This window comes from Chelonoidis abingdonii, chromosome 4 (genome assembly GCF_003597395.2).
Source record: "Chelonoidis abingdonii isolate Lonesome George chromosome 4, CheloAbing_2.0, whole genome shotgun sequence".
NCBI classification, from domain to species: Eukaryota; Metazoa; Chordata; order Testudines; family Testudinidae; genus Chelonoidis; species Chelonoidis abingdonii.
In genome coordinates this window covers 33,751,175-33,773,682 of record NC_133772.1, presented here as the reverse complement: position 1 = coordinate 33,773,682, position 22,508 = coordinate 33,751,175, and the positions used below count along the sequence as shown (strand labels likewise).

The following is a 22,508-nucleotide window of genomic DNA, read 5'->3' as shown; positions in this document are numbered from 1 at the left end:
GCAGCAGCATGATGCTGGAAGACACTCTCCTGCTAGGGACGCCATCTTTTAAACGAGGCAAAATAACTAGAGGTCAACATCTGTAGTCCCTGTAGGTGCTATGGCACTTTTTGAAACCTTGGAGCCCTGCACAAATTTTAGGTTCTATTTAGTTATATTCTTTGCACCTAAATTCCCATTATTGTTTCCATTATACATGTCATTCTCCATCCCTTCATGCCCTACTTTGTTACAGAGTGCCATTGTGCACTGTTAAACACCTGAGAGGTTTCACTCTAGAGGTGGCTGCATTTCAGTAACTGGTGAAGTGATTCTTATGTATACGCACAGAAGGTCTGAGCCTACACTTCTCTCACATCACTGATTTCAGTGGGACCTCTGATGTGAGTAAGGACTAGGACCACAGTTAATTTATTTGGGGACACTTTATGATGCAAGGGGCACTACAGACTTACAGTACCAGTATTACTGTTTAAATAGCTTTATTGTAACATTACAATAATATCTCATGCTTCTTGTCACTCAGCTTACGGCGTGAAGTATAGAGAACATATAAAAAATGAATACAGTGCAATGAAAGACATGAATGCTCGTCTTGGTGAGAATGTAAAGCTAAACAGCAGATATACAAAGCTGATCATTACAAAAGAACATCGTCATGAAATGCAGAGAGAACATGAAATAATGGCCCTGGGACGGAGACATGCAGAGATCATGACTGAGCACACCACTCCTATCACCATAGGCGATTTATTTGAATCTGATGATGATGGACAGTCACCACAAATTGTCGTGCTGCAGGGAGCTGCAGGGATTGGAAAAACACTGACAGCAAGAAAGATCATGTTGGACTGGGCAAATGAAGAACTGTATCAGAGCAGGTTTGATTATGTTTTCTACATAAATTGCCGGGAAATTAACTTTGACAGAGAGCAGAGAAGTGTGGAAGATTTGATTTTAAGAAATTGTCCTGATCATAATGCACCAACTAAAGAGATTCTGATGACTCCAGAAAAACTCCTGTTCATAATTGATGGTTTTGATGAACTGAGATTTTCCTTTAATCAACCAACAAGTAATCTGTGCTCGGATCCCTGTGAGAAGCAGTCAGTGGACATCATACTGAGCAGTTTATTTAGGAAAAAAGTGCTTCTCAAATCTTACTTACTAATTACTACAAGACCAATTGCCCTGGAGAAACTTGGGCGGTGTTTGAAAGATGAACGTTATGCAGAGATCCTGGGATTTTCTGAAAATGAGAGAAAAGAATATTTTTATAAATTCTTTGAGAAGGAAGAACAAGCAAGCAAAGCCTTTAACGTTGTAAGAGACAACGAAATGCTGTTCACCATGTGCTTTGTCCCCATTGCGTGTTGGATCATCTGCACGGTTCTGAAACAGCAGATGGAAGCAGGTGAAGATCTTGCACAAACTTCCACCACAATCACTGGAGTCTACATGCTCTATCTCTTCAGTTTATTAGAGGGTCACAGCAGCAATTCAAAGCAACAGGTACAATGTAACTTGAAGGAACTTTGTTCCTTGGCTGCAGATGGAATCTGGAGGAAGAATATACTGTTTGAGGAAGAAGATGTCAAGAAACATGGATTAGATAAACCTGATTCCCTCTTTCTGAATGAGAACGTGTTTCAAAAAGGCATTGGCTGTGAACGTGTTTACAGCTTCATTCACTTGAGTTTTCAGGAATTTTTTGCAGCTTTGTTTTATGTGTTGGAGCAAGAAGAAACTGTGAAGAAGTCAGCAACTGCTATACAACCTGTGGAAAAATTGTTTGAAAAATGTGGAAAATCTAGGAATTATTTAATGTTAACAGTGCGATTCCTGTTTGGGCTCTTAAATAAAAAGAGAATGGAGGAGATGGAGAAAAATCTTAGCTGCAAATTTTCACCCAAAGTTAAAAATAATTTACTAACATGGGTTAAAGAAAAACCCTTTTCGTTGTTGTTCAACTATGATAAATTGCCTTCTGATAAGGAGACAATGTTTTTCTATTTGGATTATTTTTACTGTTTGTATGAAATTGAAGAAACTGAATTTGTGCAGAGTGCAATGAATCATTTCACTGAGCTAAAATTAACTCATCATACCTTTACCAAAATGGATCAAATTGTTCTTCAATTTTGTATAAAGAATTGCTGTAATCTGGAGTCAGTTTGTCTAGAGAACAGTACATTTCTAACTGAAGACCTGAATGAAGATTCCCCAGGACCATGCAAGTGGCCACATCGGTGAGTGTTATCTGAGCTCTAAAAGTACCTATGTAACTCTTATTTTTTTTTAAATTTAAACATTGATTTATTCCTCCCGTAGGTTTTCATAGCTCAAATGGCCAAATGACCCACCATAAAAGTGACTCAATTTAGTGACAGACATTTGAGACTGGGAAGGACCATGCCCCATCCAACCCAAGCCTTAAAAGCATGGAAATAAGACTTTGAAAAAGACTTGTAGGTTTTAAAACAAATGTTGAAGGAAAGAACACTTACAGTCATGGAGGTGAACAGGAAAGGGGAAATTATACATCGGTTTATCAAAGGTAGACTGTGCCAGACTACATTAATATTATTTTTGAGATAATTATTTTTTATATAAGGGAAATGCGGTAGATCTAATATATTTGGACTCCAGTTTAGAATTTGACATGGTACCGCATGACAAATGATTAATTACATTAGAAAAGTTGGAGATTAGCATAAGAATTGTAAGGTGCATAGGGAACTGGCTAAAGAGAAGATGACAGTGGGTTGTGCTGAAAGGTGAACTAGTGGCTGGAGGGAGGTTACTCCTGGAGTTCCTCGAGGATCAGTCTTAGGACTGATCTTATTTAATATTTTCATTAATGTCCTTGGCACAAAGGCTGCATCTACACTTGGAACTAAGGGTGCAATTCCCAGCTCACATTGCTCTCATTGAGCTAGCTTGAGTATGTCTATGTGAGCTGGGAATCAGACCCCCTGGCTCCAAGCGTAGGTGTAACCCGACTGTGCACGTACAAGCGTGAAAGGAAGATGTAGGTGTCTCATGACAGGGCCTGATGCTTCTGGGAGACGTCTGACTAGTGTTGTTAGTGCCTGTTGAATTTTTCACAATATATGTGAGAGCTAGGTCAAGAGACTTTCCGATAGGTTGGAGGGAGAGTGGAGTGACTTTTGGTTTGTTATTAACAGTGAGAGAGCTTCCTCTAATCAATAGTTGTCTTCATCACCAGGGGACCCAGAAGCAGAGATGCCTTGCCTTGTGCACATTTTGAAAGCAGAGCACAGGGAAGTTAAATGTGGAACTATTAACAGCATGCATTTGCAATTAGAGTTCAGTGCAAGTACATGGATCCTGAGGCCATTGCCACAGGCATGCCCTGTGCATGGTCCCATGCTGAGGTCTTGGACTTCCCACTCTCTGGGCAGAGGAGCATGTTCAATCTCATCTCTGTAGTCACCAGAATGCCAAAAGTTACCAGCAGCTAGTGCAGCAAATGGAAGAGAAGGATACTGCTGGGCTGAGTTCCAGAGACATGAATATGACAAAGCCAAAGAGTAGCAGCAGAAATATAATAGTACCAAGAAGAACGAGGGCTCTGGTGATGTGCCAAGTGCCTGTCCATACTATGAGGAGATGAGCAAGATTTTTACCTAAGACCAAGAGCCTGAACAGGAGGAGCACATACTTGGCAGATGTGTGCTTTCTGGGGAGCTGAGCTATGCACTACACCAGGCCACCGCTTCCTGTGGCTCCCATTGGTCAGTAATGGTGAAACACTGCCATTGGGAGCTGTGAGTGGCCACACCTGCGGACGCTCAGGTAAACAAAGCATCTCACGGCCCGCCAGGGGCTTACCCTGAACAAGTCACGGCCCAAGGTTGAGAACCCCTGCACTACACAACCATGCACATTCATTGCATGCACTTCAACTTGTTTGTTCCCCTGGAAGTACTGAAAGTACCCAAGGTCCATTGCCAAGGGGTTGTGGGTGAAAATGGGATCCTTTGAAGTGTTGAGAGCTGAGTGATTTTTTATTTTTTTTTAAAACCATAGTCTATGGAAACAGTCAATGTAAATGCAAATAATAATAATTGTGTCTTTATCTTCCAATTCAGGGATATGACTCCCATTATTTTAGATACAAGTAGGTTTAGTCACATGTGGTTTTGGTGATCCCATGATTAAAGGCTAGCAAAAGTTCTTATTAATTATGAATAAACAACAAAAGCAAGCTGTAATGATGCTGGCTTTGGTGGGATCCAACTGTGAATGCCAGTTCAGGACAAATTGTTTATAGCAGGGCAGTTACAGCCCAAGGCTAGGGTTCCTTTTCACACTAAGGCAAACCAAACCAGCTAAACAGAGAAGACTTCGGTTTTACTCCACTGGCTAACCACAAGTCACACAAGCAATTCCCTTAAACACTCCAGTTTCCCAGTATCATCACCAGTGCCACTCATTATGGGGATGAATGGTTATGAAAACCAATACCTCAGTAAAAGAAAAAAGGTTCTCCTCATCCTAAAGGACCAAGCCCCAAACCCAGGTCAATATACAAATCAGATCTTACCCACAAATCACGCTGTTTCCAATCCTTTAGAAGCTAAAAGTTTATTCATAAAAGGAAAAAAGATATAGATAAGAGCTAGAATTGGTTAAATGGACTTAATTACATATAGTAATAGCAAAGTTCTTTGTTCAGGCTGGTAGCAGTGATGGAATAAACTGCAGGCACAAATCAAGTCTCTGGAGTACATCCACAGCTGGGATGGGTCATTCATAGACTTTAAGGTCAGAAGGGACCATTATGATCATCTAGTCTGACCTCCTGCACAATGCAGGCCACAGAATCTCACCCACCCACTCCTGTAATTAAACCTCTAACCTATGTCTGAGTTATTGAAGTCCTCAAATTGTGGTTTGAAGACCTCAAGCTGCAGTGAATCCTCCAGCAAGTGACCCGTGCCCCATGCTGCAGAGGAAGGCGAAAAACCTCCAGGGCCTCTGCCAATCTGCCCTGGAGGAAAATTCCTTCCCGACCCCAAAAATGGCAAACCAGACCAGACCAGTGAGGGATTGCATTACCTCACAATGTGTTGCTGCTGTAGCTCCCAACCTGGGCTGTTCACAGTCAGCCGACATGAGTATGCTGGTCACATGCTGAGTGCCTGTGTATAGCGGCAGCCGTGGTCCAGCAGACACTGACCCCAGCAGTCTGCCAGCAACACGCTAGTCACTCTGGCTTGTATGAGCCTTAGTTACAGCCAGCAAGATGACTCCAATACACTCCAAGTCCTGAATTTCTCCAAAACCATGTGCCTATAATGTCCATCTCTCTCCTGGACAGTTTAGATAAATAATAAGATTCCTTTGTTCTATTAAGGAGACAAAACACACCAACTTGCCATATGAACTGGAGATGACATTCACTTTAGTACACTCACAGCACTGTTGGTTTAGATTAACAGTAAAACAAGTTTATAAACAAACACAGATATGATTTCAAGTGAATTCAAGTATAAGGAAAAAACTTAGAAAATTAGAAGTAAAACAAAACAAAATATGCTTCTAAAAGTCTAAAACTTAATCTAGCAAGGTACAATTTTTCCCTAAGTAGCTTTCTCACCTATATTCAGTTCCCAGAGACATCAACACCCACCGCCCCCAAGGTTGAAGGATCATCCTTTTCAGTGTCAGCCAACTGGGATGAGGGCAGTCTAGCCTAGTGGCTAGGGTCAGAGCCGTAGTCTATGGTCAGAAGCCAAAGCCCACAGTAAAACTCAGAGACAGAAAGTGGGTACCAAAATGAAGGGTCCATAGACAGGAGTGAATGCCAAAGGTCAAACCAAGGGTCAGGAATTGGAGCAGGCAGGGTATAACGCAAGGATGGGTTCAAGGCAAAGGGCAGAACAGAGGTAAGTTGAGGGGCAAGGCAGGAGCAGGCACAGTGGTGGGTATAAGCATTGAGAAGCCAGCAAGCTGCTGGTATCGCTGCTGGCTTAAGAGATAGTCTGCTGGCTTCTGCAGCCAATCAGGTTGCGTGGTTAATCAGGCAGCCTGCTGCAGGTCAGCTGTGGGGATAAGGCTGTCCAGAGACTAGCTCTGCTGCAGGCCCTGATTCCTGACACTACCACCCCTTTGAGGGTACTCTCTAGGGGCCTCAGGACCTGGCTTCTCATGGTCAATGTTGTGGAAGATGTGCAGGAGGATCAGGGCATGGATGTGGTCTGTGGGATCCCATGAACACTCATCTGGGACATGCCAATCCCAGTCAACTAGACAGTGTAGTTTTCCCTGGGCCCGACAAGAATCTAGAATCTGCCAAACCATGTTTTCTTCTTGGCCATGACCTGTTATTGGTGGAGGAGGGGGAGCAGGTAGAGTTTATGTATAGTCACCTTGTCTAGGGCCCGATAGTCAATACATGGACACAAGTAGCCATATTTCTTCTTGACTAAAAAAGATTGGAGCACCTGCTGGGGATGTGAATGGGCAGATGAAACCCTTCTGAAGGTTCTCCCACAAATACAGGTGGAGAGCCTAACGTTTGGGTTTGGAGAGGGCAGACATCCAATCAAATAGGGTCTTTGCTTCTGGCTGGAGATCAATTGAGGAATTGTGAGTCTGATGTGGGGACAGGATGTCCACATTCCCCTTGTCAAAAACATTAGTCAAATCACAGTGTCTGTAGGAGATCTTGGCCACAGCAGGTGGGGCCACGCAGGGCACTGAGGGTCTTGATGGTCCTCCTGCCTGCAGATCAGGATCTTCCAGTGGATGACATGAATCACAGACTACAACGGTGTGTTTCTAGGATCCTGGTCCTTTTCTGCCAGTGAATGTGAGGGCTATGGGTGGTAAGCCAGGGTATACCTAGGATAATGGGAACATGAGGGGCCCATATTAATCCAAATTGTAGGGTTTCCTGATGCCCCCAGAGGGTGATAACTGTTACTGGCATGACATGGAAGGGTACAGGTCCTAGGAGAAGAAAGACCCATGAATAGTCTCAACCAGGTCTAGAGGGTCCTTCCATAGGGTGTGAACTGCATGGGTCTTAATAAAGTTTACTTCCATGAAGATACCTAGAGGCCCCATCGGGGGCTTCTAGGGTGATCTTTCATTGTTTACCAGTAGTCAAATTAATAGAGGTGTATGGAGCTGCGTTGGAAGCTGACTTGGGGTCTCTGTGCTCTGATAATGGTTGCCCATGGGTTCTGGGAACTGCTGGAGAGGGAAGAACAGCTCAGCCTGGTCCACAACCCAAGGGTTGGAGATGTGGCATTTCCCAGCCCCAGTTCCACCCAAATCTTTACCGAACACATCAAGGCAAGATGGCCGAGTTCCCCATAACATAGGCACAAGCCTGAAACCCAACATTGGTGCTATTCCAAGTCAGAGAATAGCAAGCAAACCATGCTAGGGAAGACCTGTGTGCATGGGGTGTTGGAGTCCTGAGGGGTGGTGGCTTCTAGAAAAATTGAGGTACGCTCACAACACTGCTCTATGAGGCAATCATAAATTGTGGTGCACAATTCAATCAGGCTTGTCAAACTGGATACAAACTCCACCTACGCAAGCTCATCCTTAATCTCCTCATTTAACCTCAGGAGCAAATGGTGGCACTGTGCTGCCTCATTCCACCCAGTGTCAGAAGCCAAATGACAAAATTCAGCAGTATTCTTGGCTATGGGATGATCCCCTGCTGTAAGGCATGAAGTGCTGCCTCAGCGGTCTGCACTCTGTTGGGGTCACCAAAAATGATGGACACAGTGTGAATGAATTTGTCTAATTGCTGCAAGAGGGGGCTGGACTGTTCCAGGAGTGGTAAAGCCCAGGCCAATCCAGAAGGCTCCTATTGCATGGCTAATCCAACAGCCTGCTGCAGGCCAGCTGTTATGATAAGGCTGCCCAGAGACTAGCTTTGCTGCAGGCCCTGTTTTCTGACACTCAGCCTCTAAGAACTCCCCTCTCCTGCATCTGTCCAGTGATGGATGCCAAAAATGGCTTTCTGCTTCTGCTAGTATCTCCTAAACTTCCTTGTTACAAGAGCCAGAATGACCTCCTGCTGTTCTTCCCTTCCTGGGGGCTTCCCACCCCCCTGCTAATTTCTATGAAAATAGGGCTTCCATTGTTTCTCATGCTACCATGCTTAATTTACATAAGAGCCAGGTAGAGAGCTGTGAAGTTTCCACCTGTCTGGGAAGACTGTAAAGCCCAGTATCAAGGGGTATCCATAACTACCTATGTAGTGTTAATATGGACATTTTATAGTGATATTAATCAGCAGTGTCATTAGTATTCAGAAAAGACCTCACTCTATATACCAGGAGTTGCCAAATTTACTGACCTTCCGAGCTACAAGACAGGCACAACCTGCCCCGTGGGGTGGCACCTGCTGGGGCATGGGGCTTCTGCCCTGATACCCCCATTAGGATAAATCTCTTAGACCTCTCCACCCTGCAGGGCAGAAACCCTTGTCCCACCACCCCCCTGCAGGGCAGAAGCCGGAAGCTCCTGCCAGCCCAGTCTGATAGGAGGAGAATGGGAAAGATGTGTAGGGGGGGGATTTCTTTGCTACATAAGATTCTGTCTCCTGCTGGCAGGGCAACATTACATTTTTTGCCACCACAAGCTTGGAAGGTCCGCCAGTCCCACGGCTTCAGCGTACCCACCGCTGAATTGCCGCTGAAGCAGCGGGACTGGTGGACCTCCCACAGGCATGCCGCCAAAGGCATCCTGCCTGCCGTTCTCACAGCAACTGGCAGGCTGCCCCCCTGTGGCTTGCTGCCCCAGGCATGCGCTTGGTGTGCTGGTGCCTGGAGCCGCCCTTGCCTGCTGGGTATAGATGCTTGATATCTTTGTTCACTTGATATGTAAAAATGGGCCTTCACTGTCTTTGCCTGAAGACCGGGCTGGTCAAAGGATCAAATACACATTTAAAGGTTCACCTCCCCACCAGCATGAATCATGCCCTTCCCAGGCACATTCTCCCTTTACCCTGGGTAGCTCCTCCCTGTAGCTCACAGCTGTTTGCTGCTGCCTCTCCCCACAGCCACAATTTGCAGCTTGCCAGCTCCAGGAGCTTCTGCACAGGGAGGGGGCCCATCTGGCAAATCCTGGCAGAAATCGGGGAGCAGGGGTGCACATGACCCTGCATGCCCCTCCCCAGCCATCATCTCTGTAGGCCAGAAGGTACCAATAGTTCACCTACTCTGACCTCATATATAATATAAGCTGTAGAATTTCACCCACTTACTCCTGTATTGAGTCCAATAGGTTGTATTTGGCTAAAATATCTCTTCCAGAAAGGCATCCAGTCTGGATTTGAAGCCATCAAGAAATGGAGAATCCACCACTTTCTTTGGTAGTTTGTTCCAATGGTTAACGCTCTCACTGTTTGTTTTTTGTTTTTTTAAAGTGTGCCTTATGTCTCATTGGAGTTTGTCTGGCCTTAACATCAAGCCATTGGGTCTTGTTAGGCCTTTCTCCACTAAATTAAAAAGCCCATTAGTACAGGCTTTTTCCTCCCCATATAGGTACTTGGACACTGTAATGAAGTCACATCTTGATCTTTTGCTAAGCTACAAAAAATTGAGCTCTTTCAGTCTCTCACTGGCATTTTCTCCAGCCCTCAGATCATTTTTGAGGCTCCTTTTCAGTGTTTCAACCACCTTTTAAAAAAGTTGACATCAGAACCGGACCCAGCATTCCAGTAGCAGTCTCGCCATGTTACATTTGTAAAATCGCCACTGAGGAAAGTTGAAGAGGGGTTGATTGACATTTTTGATTCTTGTTGTCTTTGTCAGTTGCTACATATTAAGTGGTAGGACAAGTTCAGCAATGAGGATATTCATAGCTGAACCCAGCAACCGTTTCCATCAGCACTTGTTTGGTTTTGGTGACTTTCCTGGCATCAACACATTATTAGGATGGGAGATTAACAAATTACAAAAATATGTTTACCAACGAATGCTGCTACATGGTCAGTGGTCATATGGGAGCCAAACACTTTGGTGGTGCAATAAGAATGAGCATAATATACATAGATTGGGATTTTACGATGGTCTGGTTGGATTCTCAGGTAGCGATTGGGTGGTACTTGATCTGCAAGGAGGCTATGTCCATTTGAGATATTCCATGGTGGTAATCCAGCACTATTTCTCATACAGATGCTGCCTTACAATTAATTTGCCCTCATATGCTCTTTGGTGTCAGGATCTAATATGCCACCGTTTCTGCTTAGTTATATGATGTCAATTCACAAAGTGTAATACCAATCACACATTGTTGAGTGATAATGATACTTAGAATTGTAAGCAAATACTTATTTTTTGTTTTTTTACTTTAGTGGGTAAATTAAAGTCAACTCTCTTGGTTAGATACAATAGGAATGATTGTGTATATATATCCAGAACTGATTTAAAAAACAATTGACCAACACAAAAGTATTCTTTCCAGTAAATTTAAAAAGGATAGATTTGATGAATGGACTATGAGGTGGATAAACAGCTGGCTAGATAGTCAGGATCAATGGATAGTGATAAACAATGATCTTGCAAGCAAGTTAAAAAGGGATTGGATGAATGTACTATAAGATGGATAGAAAGCTGACAAGATTGTTGGGCTCAATGGGTACTGATCAACGGCTTGATGTCTAGTTGGCAGCTGGTATGAAGTGGAGTGCCCAAGTGGTCGGTTCTGGGGCTGGTTTTGTTCAACATCATCATTAATAATCTGGATGATGGGATGCATTGCACCCTCAGCAAGTTCTCAGATGACACTAAGTTGGGGCAAGAGGTAGATATGCTGGATGGTAGAGATAAGGTCCAGAGTGACCTAGACAAATCGGAGGATTGGACCAAAAGAAATCTCATGAAGTTCAACAAAGACAAGTGCAGAGTCTTGCATTTAGGAATTACAGGTACTGGTACAGCCTGGGGACCGACTGACTAAGCGGTAATTCTGTAGAAAAGGATCTGGGGATTACAGTAGGCAAGAAACTGGATATGAGTCAACAGTATGCCTTTGTTATCAAGAAGGCTAACAGCATATTGGGCTGCATTAGTAGGAGCATTGCCAGCAGATCAAGGGAAGGGATTATTCCCCTCTATTCGGCACTGCTGAGGCCATATCTGGAGTATTGTGTCCAGTTTTGGGGTCCCCCACTACAGAAAGCATGTTGACAAATTGGAGAGAGTCCAGAGGAGGGCAACAAAAATGATTAGGGGGCTGGGGCATATGACTTATTAGGAGAGGCTGAGAGAACTGGGCTTATTTAGTCTGCAGAAGAGAAGAGTCGGGGGTTGAGGGCAGGATTTGATAGCAGACTTCAACTACCTGAAGGGGGGTTCCAAAGAGGATGGAGCTCGGCTGTTCTCAGTGGTGGCAGATGACAGAACAAGAAACAATGGTCTCAAGTTGCAGTGGGGAAGGTCTAGGTTGGAGATTAGGAAAAATTATTTCACTAGCAGGGTGGTGAAGCACAGGAATGGGTTACCTAGGGAGGTGGTGGAATCTCCATCCTTACAGGTTTTTAAGACCTGGCTTGACAAAACCCTGGCTGGGATGATTTAGTCCATGGGATGATTTGGTCCTGTTTTGAGCTGGGGTTAGACTAGATGACCTCCTGAGGTCCTTTCCAACTCTGATCTTCTATGATTCTATCAAAAGCATAAAAGCACTGGAGACATCCCCATTAGTGTGAGTTTTTAGAACTGCATGTGAATGCCCAGAGAACCACAGGTTCAAAAAAGAATAGGTTACACTTAGCAGAACCAATTCTATTTGACTCTGTGTATTTAAAGTACATCTTAATGTATTTGATATATTTTTGGTTTGGAGAATATAGGTATGCAATTATTTAATTAAAATGGCAGAATAACTACTACATAGGGCATGATCACATAGATAAGAACCTTTTTTAGTATTCTGGAAATAGAATTAAAACTTGTCTCCAGAGAACAACATGGAAAATCTTTTTTCTCTCTTTTCAGGGCACAACATCAGAATGAGCTGCATCATTCATCTATTTACCTGCTCTGTCAAGCACTGAAGGCTTCAAACTGTAATTTAAAAAAACTAAGGTAAGAAATTGTTCCTTCCTATTTGAAAAATGCCCTTTTTACTGCTGTTATCCCAGAAATGCTGCAGCCATGCAGCTCTTCACCGTGTCTGCTTAGGAATTTGTTTAACTGTCCAATCAATGGGGCAGATTCTCAGTTGGTATAAACTGTCATAGCTCCATTGAAGTCAAGTTGTACCAGCTGAGTATTTGCTGGAATATCTGTGGGTTTGGCTTACATGGCAGCTTAGCAGTTCAACAACATTAACCCCAATTGCCACAGCAACAGGCTAGCAGAAGAGACAGAGCTAAGCAGCGTGGCTGAGGGTGGTTTAAGTTGAGGAAAGACTCAGGAGGTTGATAAAAATTTTTTAGGTATTTTAATCTTAGGTATTTTTAGGTGCCCATCACCATGGTGTCTAAGCCCTGTACCAGTCTATTTGTTTATATTCCTGTATCCTCATTAGATCTCATTTCTCCCTGATCCAAAGGGGTTTTGGGGGGAGCAAGTGGTGGTTTTTTTCTCTCTCTCTGTATCATTATGATGGTTCTCAGGGCACCCAGGACTGAGAGTCAACTTGTTACCCCCTGAATCACTGAAGTCTACAAATCATTGTTTAAAAACTTCAAGTTACAGAGCATTCACCATTTACAGTAATTTAAACCGATAAGTGATGATGCTCCATGCTGCAGAGGAAGGTGAAAACCCCCACGGTCTCAGCCAATCTGACCCAGGCTAAAATTCCTTCCAAACTCCAAATATGGCAATCAGTTAGACCCTGAGCATGTGGGCAAGACGTGCCTGGCAGATACATGGGAAAGAATTACCTGTGGTAAATACAAAGCCTTCTCCATCTAGTGTCTCATGTCCGTCAGTTGGGGATTTTTGCTACTGGCAGTCACCGATGGGCCACATACTATTGTAAGCAGTCCCAACATGGCATCCCCTCCAGACCAACCTGATCTCCTTCTTTGAGAAGATAACTTGATTTTTTAGACAAAGGAAGTTCAATAAGATCTAATCTACCTGGATTTCAATAAGGCATTAGATACAGTTCTATATAGGAAATTATTAGTTAAATTGGAGACGATGGGGATTAATATGAGAAGATAAATGTGGATAAGGAACTGGTTAAAGGGATGACCACAATGGGCCATACTGAAAGGTGAACTGTCAGGCTGGAAGGAGATTACTAGTGGAGATCATAGAAGACTGGGATTGGAAGAGACCTCAGGAGGTCATCTAGTCCAATTCTCTGCTCAAAGCAGGACCAAATCATACCAAGGACTAAATCATCCCAGCCAGCGCTTTGTCAAGTGTGACAGGGTCAGGCCAGATGACTACATGAGAGTGGGTACATTAGCTCCAGGTTAAGCAGGTCTCTTTTCCCTGGGTGAGATAACAGGGACTATTCCAGAACACTCAAGAACTTTCTAGAACTAATTAAGGCAGGCAGGTAGGCTAATTAGGACACCTGTAGCCAATTGAGAAGTTACTAGAATTATTTAAGGCTAATCAGGACACCTGGTATAAAAAGTCTCTCACTCCAGTTAGTGAGGTGTGCGTAAGGACCTGGGAGTGAGAGGATGTGCTGCTGGAGGACTGAGGCATACAAGCGTTAACAGACCTCAGGAGGAAGGTCCTGTGGTGAGGATAAAGAAGGTGTTAGGAGGAGGCCAGGGATGTAGCTGAGGGAGTTGTAGCTGTCGCACAGCTGTTCCAGGAGGCACTCTAGGCAGCTGCAGTTCACAGGGCCCTGGGCTGGAATCTGGAACAGAGGGTAGGACCGGGTTCCCCCCAAACCTCCCCAACTCCTGATCAGACACAGGAGGAACTGACCTGGACTGTGGGTTCTAGCAGAGGGAAAGGTTTCTGGGTTGTTCCCCAACCCACATGGTGAATCTCTGAGATGAACAAATCTGCCAATAAGTGCAGGACCCACCAAGATAGAGGAGAAACTTTATCACACAAGCTAGGCCTTAAAAACCTGTAAGGATGGAGATTCCACCACCTCCCTAGGTAACCCATTCCTGTGCTTCACCACCCTCCTAGTGAAATAGTTTTTCCTAATCTCCAACCTCGACCTCCCCCACTGCAACTTGAGACCATTGCTCCTTGTTCTGTCATCTGCCACCACTGAGAACAGCCAAGCTCCATCCTCTTTGGAACCCTCTTCAGGTAGTTGAAGGCTGCTATCAAATCCCTCCCCCACTTCTCTTCTGCAGACTAAATAAGTCCAGTTCTCTCAGCCTTTCCTCAGAAGTCGTGTGCACCAGCCCCCAATCATTTTTGTTGCCCTCCGCTTGACTCTTTCCAATTTGTCCACATCCTTTCAGGGGAGATGGGCAAAATTGGACACACCAGTCCTGAATAGAGGGGAATAATCACATTCCTCGATCTGCTGGTAATGCTCCTACTAATACAGCTCAATATGCCATTAGTCTTCTTGGTAACAAGGCACACTGTTGATTCATATTCAGCTTCTTGCTCACTGTAATCCTCAGGTCCTTTTCTGCACAACTGTCACTTAGTCAGTCAGACCCAGCCTGTACCAGTGCCTGGGATTCTTCCATCCTAAATTCAGGAGTCTGCACTTGTCTTTGCTGAACCTCATCAGATTTCTTTTAGCCCAATCCTCCGATTTGTCTAAGTCACTCTGGACTCTATCCCTACCCTCCAGCATATCTACCTCTCCCCACAACTTAGTATCATCTGCGAAAATGCTGAGGATGCAATCCATCCCATCATCCAGGTCATTAATGAAGATGTTGAACATAACCAGCCCCAGGACCGACCCCTGGGGCACTCTATTTGATATCCTCTGCCAACTGGACATTGAGCCGTTGATCACTACCCATTGATCCCAGTGATCCAGCCAGCTTTCTATCCACCTTATAGTCTATTAATCCAAGCCATACTTTTCTAACTTGCTGGCAAGAATACTGTGGGACACCATATCAAAAGTTTTGCGAAGTCAAGATGTAACATGTCCACTACTTTCCCCATATCCACAGAGCCAGTTATCTCATAATAGAAGGCAATCCAATTGATCAGGCATGATTTGCCCTTGGTGAATCCATATTGACTGTTCCTGATTACTTTCTTCTCCTCCAAGTGCTTGAAAATGGATTCCTTGAGGACCCACTCCATGATTTTTCCAGGGACTAAGATAAGGCTAACCAGAATGTAATTCCTGCGATTCTCCTTTTTCCCTTTTTTAAAGATGGGCACTATATATTTGCCTTTTTCCAAACATCTGGGACCTCCCCCAATCACTACAAGTTTTCAAAGATAATGGTCAATGGTTCTGCAATCACATCAGCCAACTCCCTCAGCACCCTCAGGTGCATTGCATCTGGCCACATGGACTTGTGCATGTCCAATTTTTCTAAATAGTCCTTAATCTGTTCTTTCACCACTGAGGACTGCTCACCTCCTCCCCATACTGTGTTGCCCAGTGCAGCAAACCAAGAGCTGACCTTGTCTGTGTCCCTCAGGGATCAGTCTTGGGACCAGTCTTACTTAACATTTTTATTACTGACCTTGGCACGAAAAGTGAGACCATGCTAATAAAATTTGCAGATACAAAGTTGGGAGGTATTGCCAATATGGAGGAGGATCGGAATATCATACAAGAAGTCTGGATGACCTTGTAAACTGGAATAATTGAAACAGAATGAAATTTAATAGTGAAAAATGCAAGGTCAGTCATTTATGGACTAAGAACAATAATTTTTTCTATAAGCTGGGGACTTATCAGTTGGAAGTAACAAAGGAGGTGTATTGGTTGATCACAGGCTGACTATGAGCTGTCAATGTGGTGTAAACATGAAAAAGACTAATGCTGTCCTAGGGTGAGTCAGGCGAGATATTTCCAGTAGAGACAGGGACGTGTTAGTACCGTTATACAAGGCACTGGTGAGACCTCACATGGAATACTGTGTACAATTCTCATCTCCCATTTTTAAAAAAGATGAATGCAAACTGGAACAGGTGCAGAGAATGGGGACTTGAATGATCCTTGGAAGGGAAAACCTACCTTATGAAAGGAGACTCAGGGAGCTTGGCTTATGAGGCTTAACCAAAAGAAGGTTGAGGGGAGATATGATTTATCTCTATGAATACATCAGAGGGATAAATGCCAGGGAGGAAAAGAAATTATTAAAGTTAAGTGCCAGTGTTGACCCGAGACAAAATAGATATAAACTGGCTATCAACAAGTTTAGGTTTGAAATTAGGAGGTTTCCAACTATGTAAGGAGTGAAGTTTTGGAATAGCCTTTGAAGGGGAGCAAAAACCCTAATTGACTTCAAAACTGAGCTGGATAAACATATAGCAGGGGAGGTATGATGGGACTGCCTGTAGCCAAAATCCTCAACTGCTAGACACGAGACACTAGATGGGGAGGGTTCCGAGTTACTACAGCTAATATGTCAGAAAATTATTATGACTTTGCAAAAGTTCTCATTAATGTGACATAAAGACTCAGAAAGGAGCCTCCTAAAGCAGCTGTACTTGCAAGGGCATCTATAAATAGTGAAATCAGGGAGCTGAAAGAGAAAGAGTTTGACTCCAATACTACCCATTTCAAAGACAAAGTTTGACAAGCTCAGACAAGAAACAAAAAATGCCCAACCTGACAACAGCATGACAAAATAATTCTAGAGGACTAATCAGGGGAAAATCCCAGGTGCCCCTAACATAAGACAATATTGGTGCTAAATATATTGTAACATCACGGGTATTGGAAGGAATGAGGCCAGATCATGTTATATACAATCCAAAATGTGATGAGAGCCCTAACATAGCAGTGCTATTTTCCCCTGGAGCTGGTGACAGGCTGCACCAGTACCATAAGAATGCTTTGTTTCAATTTCCCATTCCCTCAATCTCTCTGATGCCATGACCTCCTGCAGGCCAGCCACTGGAGGAGAGGCAGCTCATTATAATTTAATAATAATAGAGATGAAATTGCTGCACATGGTGGGATTGCATATAAGGGACGCTGTCCTAAAATAATACAATATGAAATGTCAGAAATACCATGCATAACCCACAACTGTAAGTGTCAGTATAGGGCTACTTTATGAATTTGCCTAGGGGCCAATACACTGCACCATCCACAGGCATCACACCCACTGCTTCAATTGGCCATGGTTCCCATACGTGCAGAGCTCCCTGGGAGCCCCTACATGTAGAAGCCAGAGTGGGAACATGCTGGCTGATTCCCAGGAGCTGCGCATTGCGGAGGCTAGCAGGGAACCTACTAGCCCCACTGAGTGATGCCGCCAACCAGGCAGTCAGTGACCCAGTCAGCAGTGTTGACTGGAGCCACTAGTATCCCTTTTCGACTGGGTGTTCCAGTCGAAAACCAGACACCTGGTTGTTCTATCAATAGCAGACAGTGACCTAAGTTTGTTCTAAACTGCGTGGCCACAAACTATAAATGGCTGTACAGCAGCTCCAAAGGGCAACACAGCAAGGGCCTGGAGAGGACAGAGGTAGAGGGTGCCTGGGAACTAGGGAGCGGAGCAATTTGGGGTGTGCAGGGCTACCATGAGCCTGGCCCCAGAGCTATGTGATCTCAGTGTAATGGCAAAACCAGCACAAAGTTACTGAGCTGGCTCAGTTCCTGTGAGAATGCTCAGTACAACCTGGATAGAAAATTCTGCCAGGGAGCTGTTTGTATCACCTCCTTTGGAGCTCCATGCTACTGGCAGGGAGAAAGGGGCCCCTTCCTCCAGAGCTCTGTGCTGCCGGCGGAGAGAGAGGGGCCCCTTCCCCTAGAGCTCCATGCTACCAGTGGGGAAAGAAGCACCCCTTCCCCCGGAGCTCTGTGCTGCTGGTGGGGAGAGGGCTGTGGGGAATGCTCTAGCCCCAGCCCCAGGGCAGACTGGCTGACTGAGACTGGTTTGTTGTGGCAAGTTATTCATAATGAAAACAAGGCTGCTGGCAGTGGATTTGTTTTTCATGTTTGAAACACAACTAGAGAGTTTCATGAGCTGTGAAAATGAGCTAAAAAAGAAGATAACACTATAGGCCTCTAAACTAGACTACTTCCCCTTAGCACTCTTCATTGCCTTCATTTTTACTTTGATATATTGCAATATTTTCAGCCTCTCAGAAATCTTAAAGAGTATGAGATCCAGCTCCCAGTGTGCTTTATTGTTCCTAAATCACAGAAGGGGAAGTTAAAAATGTGAGAATAGATGGAGCAGAGCAATTGGGCAGTGCAGCGTGCAGTCATGGGAATATCTTTCATCTGCCAGTGGATAAGAACCGCACATTCTGACATATTTATGTTACCAATTTGCCTGAGGCATTAGGTGACTAGGCTGAGGCCACAGGATTGTTAGGGGAAAAGATGAAGGATCATATCACGTGTCTAAATTTTAAAGGTTTATTAATAAAATAACAGTGGTGAGCGCAGGGTGCATCCCACATCACTCAAAGGAAGGAAATAAGCATTAATACCTATGCCATAACCCACTTTCTTACTCATACGTGCACAACCCAGGGCTGGCCAAGTCTGGGTGTAACGTAAGAAGAGGGGGAAGGGTGGATGAGAGTTTTGTCCTGTGCACAGGCCTTCCAGGGTCCACTGTTGACTTTTGCCTTGCTTCAGCTTTTGGGAGAGCTTTAAGCCCTAGTTTTTTTTGGGGGGTGGGGGGGGCCTCGAGGGGTTGGCCAGGGACCTTTGTTCCCCATGCTTTTTGTACCAGTCCAAAACGGCTTTCTGTGGCTTGTTCAGCTTTTCCAAAACTACACCTGCTTCAGGGATGCAAAACTGTTGTTTTCCCCCTTACTGGCCTTCACTGTTTCACTAGCTTTTTTGCAGTCTCCTGCAGTTTTGTTCAGTTTACTGCTATGTTCTCATGACTGGTCAGGGCTGGAATTTAAGCCCGTCTTTCTTGGCAGGCAGCCGAGAGTCGGTTGTGTGCCATGGCTTTGGGTTGGAGTCAGCGTCTTATCTTCCAACCTAGATGGAGTGTCGAGTTAACCCATTCTCTTTGGCCTTTTGCAACCTGCAAAGGAATCTTTCACTCCACACTCACACCTTCAACCCTTCCCGAAATCCTTTCCAGTGCATCTCAAAGCATTAGCAATATACAGTGCTGGTGCTTACCCAGGGGACCCCATGGGTAATTTTACTGTGACTGTGACAACATCCTACATTGCCTTTTACCCTAGTTCTGATTTTAAATACCACTAAGGAGCTTTATCAGTGGCCCTGAATTAATTTGCCAATAGCTTTATATTATTTTGCCCATGGCCCTGTATTAATTTGTCAGTGTCAAAGATGGTCACTGTATCTGGCAGTAGTCAAGAATGTGGGGTTTTATTTTTCCCCCTCTGCACGTCAAAAAGTTTCCAACCTTTCCTTTCAGATGCAGAGCTAGCCACAATTCTGGAGGCCTTTATCCCCTTGAGATTGAATCACTGCAGTGAGCTCTGTTAGAGATCATAAAAGACAATTCAGAAACTTCAGCTAAGTTAGACTGTAGATGCCTGGTTATAAAGTAGAACATTGACACATTTGTGCTGTATTGTCTGCACTGGCTTCCTACTGGTGTTATGCAAAATGTAGAGGTCCCCTTTTCATCTGTAAAATCTTAAATGGACTGGGTGATGGCTACCTGAGAAACCACATATCTTCTGATGCAATGTGGCATCAGATGTAATCAGCTGAGGAGCTGATCTAACCCAACCCTCTTCCCAGCCCTGATCTCACACCCCTAAACCCCTCATCCCCGGCACCACCCAGAGCCCTCACCCCCAGCCAGATCCCTCATCCCCCACACCCCAGTCCTCTGCCCTACCCTGAGCCCGTCCCACACTCTGAAACCTTCGGACCCACCTCATTAATTTTGGTTATGTGCACCAATATGGAGGTGATTTGTAACACATCACCTCCGTATTGGTGCACATAACAAAATTCATTCCACACATGAAGGGGAAAAATAGAGGGAACACTGGTGGTGATAATAGTTGTTTGTAGGTGTTCTAAGTGCTCTTACTGTCCTTCATCAGCCTCCAAGAATTAAGGATCAGAGTCATAAGTGGAGGCTTAGATTTCCTCTAGTGTTTCTAGGATTCCTCTTTTGTGATTTGGCAGAATTCTGAGAAGGAGGGGTCATGTTATCCCTGATGGCCACAGAGCTGAAGTGGTAATAACAAAAACACTTTATAACTAGGGGGTAGGAGTCTTCTTGTCTGCATATCTTCATAAAAATTGCAGACATAAAAACTGTTCTCAGATCAATCCAGTTTACAAGCTTACATTGTTCTATTATTACAGACTTTTGCTTCAACCAGAGGAAAAAAGTATAGGAAAATACATACAATCTATCACCTGGGTCTAAGTATTTCTCAAACTTTCAAAAAACAGTGTTATTTTGAGTATGTAGTTACATTATCAGTCATATTTAGAAGATTTCTGCCACTTGTGGTGAAAATTAAATGTTTTTTATGAGCTGTGGCCATTTTTGTGATTTTTCTAATTTTTTTCAGATTGGATAACCAATAATGTTTAATCATTAGAGAAAAAACACATCACTTTCCACATCTACGTCCACCTTGGTGATGACTGCCAGATATGTGCCTAACATGGTAGCAATAAAGAGTCCTGTGGCACCTTATAGACTAACAAATGTATTGGAGCATAAGCTTTCGTGGGTGAATATCCACTTCGTCAGACGCAGTGGGTATTCACCCATGAAAGCTTATGCTCCAATACATCTGTTAGTCTATAAGGTGCCACAAGACTCTTGGTCTGGAGCTGTAAAAAGCAACAAACACGGGTACCCCTCTGATACTTGATACCATGGTAGCAATGAATTTATTCTAGCTGATGGGTTACCCCTTAGAGCCCCAAATGGGTCTGGGCTGGTAATCTGGTAAAAATAAATAGTTTTCAGTCCTGCTTCAAGTATAAATCTACATGTAAACTTAATCATGGAGCTGCCAATGCTTTTGCATCCATTCCTGTCTCCGACTGACTTGATGCTTGCTTTTGGACTGTGTATGCATCTGCTGGGAAATAATCTAATCTAAGTTTTTGGGGTCACATGGTCTTGATGTATCCCCATCTCTTAACAGTACATCATAATATGACACACTAGCAAGCCATCCTACTACAGAAATCCAGATGAAAACAATGAATGTAATTTTGCCCTTGAAATGTATGGCAAATTTCTAAAATACTGGAAATGGCACTTGACATTTCAAAAACATCTGAGCCAGTCCAATTCTTCCCTGCCCCGCCCCCGCCCCCACACTAGAGTTCCCTCACTTCTAGGGAACCCATTTTGAATTTTTGTTTTCCCTTCCAACAGCTCTTCAAACGTTTGTTTGGGTCTGGTCAGTAGTTAGATCTTTTTGAATTCTTCCTAGACACTTTAGCAAATCACAATAGGTATCATGGTAAGAAGCCTCAGTAGCTCAGGCCCTAATGTTCAATACCTGATTGGTAGGAGGCTCTTGCTTAAGAGCCTATGAGGGGAAAAAAAGAGGTCATGTTGGTTAAAAAATATGAGGGCACTTCTGAAACTGAGAAACACAAGGGACTAAGCTCAGCTCTATGCAAGAGAAAGGATGGTCGTGTAATTAAATCAAAACTTAGTCTCGCTGTGTAATATTGGGCAAGTCATTTAATCTCTTATGGGTCTCAATTCTCCATTTGAAAAATGACAATAATAATATTTCCTTTCCCTACCTTTAGCCTTTCTAGTCTATTTAAATTGTAGGATCCTCAGGGCAGGACTGTCTGTGTGTATTGTTGCTCTTTCTTCTAGCATCAGTGTCTTGTTCTGACACCAGCGTTACCCTCAGCAAAGTGGTGGCAGATGTCCTGCACCTTGCAGATCAGAGGAGAAATCGGTGACAGAGAGTCTGGGTAAACTCTAAGTGAAACTTGTCATATTTACATTTATTCATCTGTTTTGGAATGAGATGGTGAAACAGCAGAGGCTTCTCTTCCAGAGATCTGAGCCCAACACCAAATTCCCAAGGAGAAAATCTGCCTCCAGAATGGACTGTAATCAGTACCCAGGGCAAAGGATAATCTCTACTACAGTTGGCACAGCTGCTTCCTTCCCAGAGCTTACCCCCAACACCACTCCTCATTTGGGGGGGTGTCTCTCCTTTTTTTTAATCCCAATTGGGGTCTTTCTTTTCCTTCATGTGTCTTCTCCCCACTTTGGTGTCTTTTTCTCCTCAACTTCTCATTTGTTTTCCCTCCTTTCTTACCTTTAAGTCTTGTGGAGCTCTTTGTTGCTTCATCAAGAACACCCTCTCCCCACCTCCCCTGACTAGGGCTTATCTCCATAGTTTCCCACATATACCCATGAGTTGTTTTCTTTTGCTGTTCAACTCAAACGTAGAGTCTCTCATCGCATTGGGTTGCCTCTCTTCCTGCCTCCAAAATATCTCTGGGCCTCTACC

At 44.1% G+C, this 22,508-nt stretch overlaps 1 protein-coding gene across 1 annotated transcript in view; it reads left to right on the top strand.

Moving 5' to 3' along the window:
- LOC116836374 (NACHT, LRR and PYD domains-containing protein 3-like) overlaps positions 1–22,508 on the top strand; it is a 95,722-nt gene that overhangs the window by 10,412 nt on the left and 62,802 nt on the right. The window contains exons 3-4 of the mRNA XM_032799938.2: positions 527–2,249; positions 11,997–12,086. Of these exons, the coding sequence (XP_032655829.1) occupies positions 527–2,249; positions 11,997–12,086 (1,813 nt within the window). The remainder of the gene's footprint in view (positions 1–526; positions 2,250–11,996; positions 12,087–22,508) is intronic.